At 45.3% G+C, this 10,537-nt stretch overlaps 1 protein-coding gene across 3 annotated transcripts in view; it reads right to left on the bottom strand.

Annotated features, from left to right (window-relative positions):
• Positions 1–290: 290 nt before the first annotated feature.
• MMP28 (matrix metallopeptidase 28) overlaps positions 291–10,537 on the bottom strand; it is a 496,737-nt gene continuing 486,490 nt past the window's right edge. For 2 of the 3 annotated variants that reach the window (XM_085649625.1, XM_085649626.1), the window contains exon 8: positions 291–9,344. In XM_085649625.1, coding sequence (XP_085505751.1) covers positions 8,980–9,344 — 365 coding nt within the window. In that variant the 3' untranslated portion in view covers positions 291–8,979. The remainder of the gene's footprint in view (positions 9,345–10,537) is intronic. The other variant, XR_014980049.1, reaches the window with a different exon arrangement.

The following is a 10,537-nucleotide window of genomic DNA, read 5'->3' as shown; positions in this document are numbered from 1 at the left end:
GCAGCCAATTGTGTGCCAGCACAAAGCGAAGGACAGGGATTCTTCAAATTTTTGTAAATATGATGCATCCCTGTCCTTTCTTTGAGGTGCAGCACAACAAGTTAGGCTTGTGGTGCCACGCGGCGTCAGTTTGTTATAAATATGCCCCCAAACATCTGCCTGGCTGGTTATCTTCATGTTTGGTCACTCTACAAATTGTTCTCACACACATATTCTTTACATCTACTTATTTTAATTTAATTACCAGAATTCAACAACAATTAGAAATGAAATTGAATTTTCCAGACAAATTGAAAGGATTTGCAGTATAAATGACACACAAAAAAAAACCTAAACCACAGCGCTCAGTCACCCACATCTCACTGCCATTAAAAATACCGCAAGCACTCATGAAAAAAGTTCATATGTTTATTGTCCTGTTTGACAGCCATACAAAGGTGATAACCAGATGAAAAATAATTTTCAAAATCAAAATAAATTATTCACGTGACTAAATAACATCTAATTCATTAACTTTTTAAAGTCATGCAAACATTTTTATAAACCTTTTTTTGTGTCCCCATTTCAGAAAGGATGTATCTGTCAACACAGCCAAATGAGGGGGTCGGTGGGTTATAAACGTAAAAAATCCAAAATGCATCTTTTTCACTTTTAATCAGTATCGGAAAAACATCAAAAACTGTGTCATAAAGCTAGACTAACCTGTTTTACAAAAATATGTATGTAAGGAGTTTCCATGTTGGAAGGTCAGGGTGGTGGCAGGAAGTAGTAGCCATAAAGATACAGAGATTTCAACCAAGGAAGGATGAAAAATAGACTGTCTGGGTTTGGAGAGCGCAAGGAGAAGAAATATCAAGACAAATATCAGAACTGCTGAATTATTACATTTACAACACACATTAGGTTGTTTGAACTAACCTGTGAAGAGATGTAGGGGATCATTTACAATATAATGAAATGGTAGCATCACTGTAAGTTGGTGGTCCTCCTGCTTCACCAAATTCGCACTTCCCTTACCCTATATGGAGTCCGAGGAAGTGCCCTGCTTAGAGGCCAGCTAGACATGATTGTTTTCCCACCCCCTAGAGTGGGGAATCGTCACACATTTCCTCTGCCAATCTCGGGTACAGGCAGGGAAGTGTAGAGGGACCCTCCACACACAGGGAGCAACCCTTTTGCAGATTGGGGCCATATGTTTTTGTACTGAGAAAACAAACCTACTGAGAAAACTCCTGCTTTGTGAATTTATTTTCTCAAAATAAGCAAATTTATACTGCAGGTGCTTTAAAAGCAGTGCCCTCTTAGCAAACCTTCAGTGCTGTAAAGGTAAAAACTAAGGGGATTAGGAATACTGATTTCTTATTGGTTTAGCTTGAAACATTTAGACACCCACCAGCATACAGAAATTAGGTACCTGAGAAGAGGTGCTTAACAATAAATGTCCTTCTGCAGGATTCCCTTTTTAAAACTGAAACAGCTAAAACTGCAGACCAATAACACTTAAGAACCAAATGATGCAATAGTGCGTGATCCCTAAAGGTATTGATTAGAAGGAATTAAACACAGGTAAAGCAAGGCGTCAAAAGTCACAAGTTGCCAAAATACGTGAAGATTGAAGAATCCAGACCGAAACAGACCCAATCTCAAAACTGTGGCACAAGTGGTTGGAATTAGGAAGGCTGCTATGACCCTCAAAATGCTAAAGATTAATATGGGTTTGTTTGTTTCATTTCAAAGCATTTTGAAGGAGGAAAACATATCAGACAACCTCTGGAATTAAAAGCTCATCAGACAACCACTTAAACTGCAAACAACTAGGATCAGAGGCAGGAAAAGGAGTGTTTGTTCACATGAAAATAATAAGTTAGGACCTTTGGTAACTTTTACCAAAATATTTTCTCCCATGTAGATAGAGAGACCGCAAGAGAAAGAGTACTTAGAAGCTACTGGGCTACCCAATTTTTCCTGGGAAATAATACTCTGTTGGAAGAGTCCATGCCCAAAAGTAAAAGCTCTTAGGGCTGTCTAGAATTTCAAAAGCCCTAGTTGCAGGTGGTTACTCAGCATTCTTCAAGAAGAAATCTCCCCTCAACTATTGCCCATATTGACAAACCTGTTTTATCATTTTTATGAGTCCAACTTATTTAAACCTATAGAAGACATCTCTACTGAACGTGAAAGTCAAGTTTTCCAACTAGCCCTTTGTCAACAGGATAGACCCTCTTATGCAACTTCTTCTTCATCTGGCCCCGTCTTGGTTATTAGAGGACGAAAAGTGGTCATAAAAGCAAAAACAATTCCACTTTGCTAGACATTGAAAAAGCATTTGAAATAGAGGACTGGTTGCTATGAAGACTAATTCTAATGGAAATGTTGATTTTGGCTACTTGCGGCACTTGGGCTTTGACAAAACCATATGAATCAGTAGGGGAGGGGAATTGTACACTTAGATCATCACAAACATTCAATTCAGGGAAGCTGCCTAAACCCTCCTGTTCTGCTAAAATATTATCGTTGGGGTGGGGGCAGAGGCACAGTGCAGACCAAGATGGATGCTCCCTAGTTGAGCTCTGTGAATGTGGCTACCAAGCTGTCTGTAACAACAGATTCTTCTCTCAATTAACAGTGCCATGGGTTCAGTCCTTGGCACCCTTGAAGAATCACATGAACCAGGTTTTAAAAAAGAACGCAGACACAGGGCTCTCCTCACAGCCCGTTCAAATGCATGCCGCCTTCACCAAATTACACCAGGCAGGCACAGGAGGCTTCAGTGGCTCCGACCCACTCCTACGTGTGGGATCACAAAGAGAAATCCTTGGGCCTGAAAATAAAATTGCATCCCAGGACCATATTACCACATGCCGCTGAAGTTTTAGTTGGTTCCCTGGTCTCCCTCACCATGGCTGGGACTTCGGTCCATGATTGTTGCTTTATCAGAAAAGTGCCCTAAGAAAGGCAGAACTTTTGGCCATTTTGCAAACCTTCAAGATATATGAATAGCTCAAGGGAGATATATCCAAAGAATGAAACACTCAGCGGTCAGACATGGGGGAATTGTGGCACAGCAATAAGATGTAGACTCAATGTGAACTAGGATTGTGGAGGCCGCGACTTGCTGTAAGAAATAATCTAATCCTAATGGATAAATTTGTGACCCTACATGCCCAAAATGATTTAATCACAAGGAATATTAAAGACCTCGAAAATTGCTCAAGAAGAGACAATATGCAAACCCATGCTCTTCAAGAAAGGGCGAAAGGTAGAGACATTTAACACTTAATTTCAGCAGTGACCGGGGACAACTCTAATGACATTTAGCTGGACAAAGTCCACCGCGTGGGACCACCGAGAACAGAAGACTCATGAAAACATGCGATATCCTAGCAAAGGTACAAAGCAGCTAAGCCAAAGGATGAGAGTCAATATGATGGATACAACTTCTCCTTTTCAGGACATTGCTCCGGCAATTCTGTATCAACGCCAGCAATTCAGATTAAACACAAACCATCTACAACACGTTCTCTAGAACTGACTGTGGATTTTTGAGCTCCTCTCTTCTACCTCTGGCTTCTTGATTTGAAATAGGCACGATGAGTGTCTCAGACCACACCCCTGTTAGTGCCCTAATAAAGAAGTGAGGAATTCCTCAAAGGAGGCCTAAGTGGTCATTTCATGCTTCCCTGTTGCGAGATCCTGTCCTTAAGGAGGAGCTGCAGACATGTTAAGAACTACTTTCAACACAATGACATACAAGTGATACCCGAGGCACAAAGTTGGGACACCTTCAATGTAGTGCTCTGGGGTGTTTGTGTAAGTAAAGTGGCATACCTTAAGGAAACGTAGACAGCAACGCAGAGCCACCGTTAAAGCTGAGCTCTAAGCCCTAGAAAACGATTACAAGCCAACACCCAAACATCAAAAACTCAGGGCAATTACATCACTTAGGGGACAGCTGTGAACCATGGACATCAATAAGGTGAAGCTCGCGCTCCTTAGACAAACACTCTGTTACGCTTAGGGTAATAGGGTTGTGCTTCACATGGTATGCCTAGTTCACATAAAACAGGAACATCAGTAAGTGAAGGGGTTAATACTATAGGATCAGTGTTAGAATGTGGTTTTGACCATTTGAGCCGCCGGGATTTTTCACTTTTTGAACACCTAATTTTTGATCTTTTACTGTGGAAGGGCCTCATAAGCTGGGACTCACCCACAGTGAACTCATATTGAAACAGACTGCATGTGTATTTCACCGGTGTACGCCTTGTGAAGGAAAGAAGGCTGCTGCGCTGCAGCCAGGGTAAGAAGCACTGGACTGGTTACATGTAGACACAGATTCCTGTCATGCACAGCCCAGGAGCAGGAACAGATAGAATGTTGTGGCAGGAAGTATGCAGAGTTGGGTGGAGACGTGCAATAGGCTGTATAATGTGGGTAGACATGTTTGGGAAAGTCAGTGCGCTTTACTGTTACACTGTAGGAACACTCCATTACTCTCCTATGAAGACAGGGACCACATGGGGTTGTTTCACTTCCTTAGGGCCTACAAATTCCAGACACGCACCAAAGTACACTGTAAGTTGTGTAAAAAGAAGTATTCTGCTGAGTACAAAGCCATATCTGTACTGCTTGTGGGTCATCCAGAAATGTCATATTCCTCTGACTCAGCTCATAACCAGAGCCTGGCCGGGTGTGACCCTGCCAGGCTGGATTAATTATCTTCCTCCCTTAGCTGTAGCATCAGAGGCCTAGCCCTTCCCTGCAAGCATTCCAAGGGTGAAGGTCTTCTCTCCAGGAGGGAGAGATGGGGGTGAAGCTGCAGGTTATCCATCAGCCACTATCACCCGGTGCCAGGCACCAGGCCTGCTCCGGGCCTGGGCCATGAAGTCTGCCAGGGGGAAAGGGGCTTTCCAGAGTCCATGTGGCACGAGACCCCCGGACGCCGCCATTTTGAAGTATCCCAGAGGCTTGTGCAGGAAGGAGGGAGCAGAGGCAGAGAGGTAATGTGTCGCTGCAGGATAGGACAGAAGGGCCTTCTTGCCAGCTCCCTCCAAATTCTTTTAAAAGGTCTTGCACAGGAAGAGGAGCTCTCTCTGGGGTGTGGTCTTGCTGAGGAAGACTGGTGCTGGAGCCTGGCACCTTGGGCAGTTGGGAGGAGGAACTCTCGGACTGTCCCAGGACTCTGGACTGACCCTTTGAGGGAGTCCAGGGCCAGTGAGGAGAAGCCTGGGCCCCTGAGCAAGGAGAAGAGAGGCCCAGAAGGAGAACCAGGTGAAAGGCTGGCGCAGGGAGCCAGTAAAGACAGCTCCTTGCAGAGTCACCCTCTTGGAGGCAAGGAGAGTGGTGAAAAGTGCTCCAGGTGGCTGGAGCTGGCCACAAGGAGCAAGAAGAGGCCATGATTGAGAAAATCGGTCCCCTGGGGGCTGAGATATGCCCCCGAGAAGGTAGGCGACCCTTGACCTCAGATGAGACCAACAACGAAGCACGTGGGGCTCCGCCGCCGGTCTTGGATGTGCCCCCGTGGTGGGTCAGGTCCCACCCCCAGAAGAAAGGGCAGCCGGGGAGCGCCGTTGTGCCCCCGTGAAGGTGCCACGGGGCCCAGGCTCTCCACCCTGGGCCCCCCCCTCGAAGTGGCCTACGGGGATGCCAGGAGCCCACCCTGGCCCACGACAAAATCAGAGGCTGGGGAGCGCGTTTGCCCCCCCCCCCCTGGAAATGGCGAGAGGGGCCCGGGACCCCCAACTCTGGGCACCGCAGAAGTCAGGGAAAATAGTCCTGGGACACCCAACTTCGGGCCCGACGAAAGTGGAAGATGGGGAGTGCCATTGCGCTCCCCACTAAGAGTGCCATGGGGCCCGGGATCCCCAACTTCAGACCCCAGTCTGAAGGGAAAAGAGGGGGGAGTGCCGCCGCACTCCCCCGAGGCCCCGCCCGACCAGTGGTATGATCCATGGCTGCTCGCAGGAGCAGGCTGACCAGAATGAAGAGCCGGCTCCCTCGCCGCACGTGAGGGTGCTGGCCAGTCGGGGAGCCGGCGAGAGCAGCCAGGGGTGGGCTCCCTGAGCTGCTTTCCAACATACTTGCACCAAAGGAGCCCAGGTGGGACCAGACCCCCAACTGAGTGAAGTCGCAGTGTGGGGCCGCCAACCAAGGCAGTGCAGCTCTCCCAGGAGCAGCGGGAGAGCCGCTGCTCTAATATTCACGCGCTAAGAGAAAAGCGCCCCATAATGCCTGGCAGAGCAGGTGCAAGCTTGCAGGACAACCTGTGTTTTCGGCGTGTGGTGACCCCAGGAAGATGGGGCCACCGCCATTGGTGTGACAAGGTGCAGGAGGAGCTGCAGGAGCAACGCAGACTTCACCAGCACCAGAGAGGAAAGTCCCCCCAAGTCTCTGGGGACGTGAAGGAAACAACCCCTCAAGGGCTCAGCCATGCTTCAACACCAACCTTGGGATGGAACTTTTGTTCTGCAGCTGTGTTTGGGTGCTTGGGACTGCACCAAGGTGTGAAGGGCTGAACTTGGAATGCCTTGTAGAGACATCCCCTAGAGATGAAGAGGTGCAATTGCACAAGTGGTGCTTTTACATCATGTTGTTTCTTTTCTGGACTGGAAGTCACATGTGATTTGTGAAATCATAAGCAAAGTGGGGTTTTGTTGCTAGGCACTCCTGCTAGCGTGCCTGGTTGTAAATGCTTAGTTTGGTTTTTGAGTTACTGTGTAAAGCTTTATTGCACTAGGCACAAAGCAACATCGTTGTCACATTGTAATTAATAAAAAAAAATATATAGTGAAAAAGGGATTCAATTGTCACAGCAAGAAGGGCCATTGCCAGGACTATTGTGCCCAGGCTGCTGTGAGAAACACTTATCAATTGTGAGAAACCACGGAGGAAGATGTCCAATACATGCTATCCTTGGACTGAAGGAATCCTGAAGTGTCAGGGACCCACAGCATCAGAAGACCAGAGACCACAGAGATGGGACCCAGTCACCCTGAACTTGCCAGTTGCCATCGGCTCAGGTAAGACTGTTCAAGGCCAGCCAGCACACCTGTCAGGAACTTGCCTGAACTTAGCACCTAGCGTTGTTAAAGTGGCTCTTAATTCTAGACCTTGTTGCCTGGGGACTAGCATGCGCTGTATCTGGGAGTCGCCTCCAGCATCAAATGGGGAATAACCAGCCTCATTAGAAGGGGACTGAGTGGCTCAGGGATACTGCCCAGGACTATGCTAGCATGCCGACCTTAAGACACTGTGGTTATTATTTGGTGTGTTGCCTCTAAGCTTTCTGTACTCACATTAGAATACTAATTTTTAAAAAGCAAGTATTTGACTGGAAAATCACCTTATTACAGTTACTGTTTGTACTTTGAGTCTTGTGCCTGTCTATGCCTCATACCTTCCTCCTCCTCGAACAGCCTTGGAGTGCTTGACCCACACAACCACTGAGAGTCAAGTGCTGAAAGGGATAATATTTGGCCCGTAGTAAGTCGGGGCCCCGGGACATCTGGCGTAAAAGGCCTCAACCCCTCACGGTTGAGCCCAGCAACTCCTGCTGAAATAAGTTCTGTCAATCAGCTACAACCACTTGTAATATGCAAGTTTTGCAAATTAAGTTAAGTTAGTCATAATTCCACTTAAAATCACAAGCTCTGTCTTCGGGCATCATACGAAGCCATGTCTCTGTTAGTCCTTCATCTTCTCTACAGGCATGTGTCCAGAGGATGAGTATCTTTACAAGATCAAAGAATGCCTTTGTCGCTTTATTATGTATAGGATTAGGAGTACTTTGTAGTTTACGTCAATGGCTTCCTCTATTCCGATCAAAAAATCACCTCTGAATGCTCCCGACCAAATTCAAAACGTAATTGTATATGAGGAATCACCGAAACAATTTTTTGATCAATGCTGGATATAAATATTGGCTTGTAAATAGACTTAACGTTTTGAGCTGCACAACAAACGAGTTGTAATGGAGGGCACTTGCGATGTCATGACCAGTCTGCACTTTGATGACATAATACAGCAGCCACCACTCGGTCTGTAGAGTATCGAGAGGCCTGTGTGTGTGAAATGGTACACAGGCTGGATGGTGTATTTATTGTCACCATACGAGGCGGAGACTCTGAGAGGAGCGCAGGCGCGCAGGTATGTTGAAGGTAGCTGGAGAGCTTGGGTGATAGAGAAGAGCGTCCGCTTGCAATCAGCGCCTTAGAAAAACAATACAGAAAAGTGGCACAAGGACAATAAATACAGCAAACGTTACTGGAAATCTGTAAAGAACTGGCCTTTGATCTTCTAAATGCCATATTAATGAGAGATGCTGGTAACCGTCTATGCTTCTCTATTTTGACCAATCTAGCGTCAGTCTCCTATCTTCTGCTCAATAAAAAACTAAATCAGTGCACCAATAGATGGACCCAGTGAAACACGGTTAGTGAACCACAGGTAAGCGAAGCGGTCCTCTACTAGTGCCAGCTGCCATCCCATTATCGGACATTCAATACAATTTCAATGGAGAATTCATTTAGAAATCTCACTCACAAGATCAAACCATGAAGAATTTGACTTAAGAGTCCTGCAAGATTTTAATGATCTCATAAGGTGGATGTCAAACAGTACTAGCCATACGAAATGTAAACCTCACAGGAGTTTAGTTATCCTCAATGTTAAAAAACACATGGTTGCTTAAAAATCAACATTTTATCTGAATAGGGCGAGTTCTGAACGGGAATGTTCACTTTATAAAAGCATCAACGTAAAGTTAGGACATCCCCGAGATGGAGCTTGGACGAGGGTCAGGCCTGCCTGAAAAGTGCTCCGCTGAACACGTATGGCATGAAAAATGGACAGTTGTTTAGCCCTATTATGGTTTTAAACCTTTCCCTTAAAGACCCCTTTGTAGAAATAACCACAAAGTACGTTTTTGGCTCTCTTTTCCAATGATGGTAAGTTTAACTGTAAAGGAGGCGGCGCCTGCTTTCAGCATCCCATCCATCGCAATTCGGTGGCCCATCTTCCTGAATCAATGACCTTCAGTTTGTTTTGGTTGAATTTCCAGTACCGATCATCCTTGAAGAAGTACACAAAACCATCTGGTTGTGCCAAAATACCATTCATTCCGGCAGGGGCCCCTTTCCAGTCCAGCAGGCTGCGGGGATAGTATGGCTCCACTTGCATGGATTCTTCATTTACCACATAGTACTTTGGACCCTTAAACACCACTAAATGACCAAGCGGTTGGAAATAGAAGGCAGCATCTGGGTGCCTTGGGAGTCCATTGTCGCTACACTTCATGGGGAAACCAGCATCAGGCTTGGAGCTAGTGTACCTCCAGCATCGACCACCTGTGAAAATGACAAAAGATAATTATTAACACATTTACACATATTGATGTAAAGATAATCACAGTTTTGATTATTATGGATTAGGTATCATTTATGTATTTTATTTTTATGCAGTTTTACATAGCGCAAACTCAACCCGAAGGTAGCAGGGTGCTTCACATGAGCACTAGTTGCATTACAGAGGGACACATTCATTTTTTAGGTCGAGTCTGGGCAGCGCATGCGCTGCTCTGCAAGGCATGCTGTATTCAAGTATGGAGTTGAAGCTCGGCCCATTTTTTCATTTGCTTGTGTAATTGTTCTTTGTAAATGCTGGCTTCTGTCCGCCAGGGATGTGTCCTTGCCCCGACTCTTTTCAGCTTATTTATAAACGGGCTAGTTGATTTTTTACTCCATGAGAAGGATCTGGACGTCCCTAAATTGGCATCATGCAAAATCCCAGCCATGATGTTTGCCGATTGTAAGAAAGTGGCTCGGTATATACTGCACCAAAGTAAGGTTCAATGTGCGGAGTCCACAGTCCCCAGAGGTTTGGCAGAGGCTAAAGTTAGATATAACCTTACACAATTCAAACACAATTATAACATTGAGCCCAATGGGAATTTTTAAGTAAATGCAATTTCAATCACTTTGTGTATGATTTTCTTACTCAGGGTTGGATCCTGGATTCAACCTTGGTGCATTTTCTGTAAACAGTTGAAAGAAATCGTTTTTGTTACACAGGCGATTTTTAAGGAATATTTGTATGTTTCAAAAATCAACACTTAGAAGAATTTCTGGCAAAAACCAGGCAATGTTATCCTATGGAGGAAAATCAAGTTATCGGTAAGTACAGTTGTAATTAGTTATCAGGGTCAGTGCTGGGCACCAAGATCCAAGTAAACAAGGGAGTGCCAATGCTGATAAATACTGTAGCTCATTCAATGTGACATGGAAGAACCATCAAACAACCACGCTATTACTACTGAATAGTATTTATTTCAATTTCTTTTCATGTAATTGTAGAAACATCTTGTATAGCAAATTTTGTGTGTACAAGAATCTGAAGCCGTCTACAGGTTTAGTTACATATTACAGAAATCACATAATGGAAAACAAATTTTGGAAGACTGTCTGCCAAAAGGGTAGACCCAAAATTTTAGAACACCATTCAAACACCACTCCTCATTCAACAACCACACAATCACACACAA

Source organism: Triturus cristatus, chromosome 3_2 (genome assembly GCF_964204655.1).
Source record: "Triturus cristatus chromosome 3_2, aTriCri1.1, whole genome shotgun sequence".
In the NCBI taxonomy this organism is placed as follows: Eukaryota; Metazoa; Chordata; class Amphibia; order Caudata; family Salamandridae; genus Triturus; species Triturus cristatus.
This window is presented reverse-complemented; position numbering and strand designations above follow the sequence as displayed.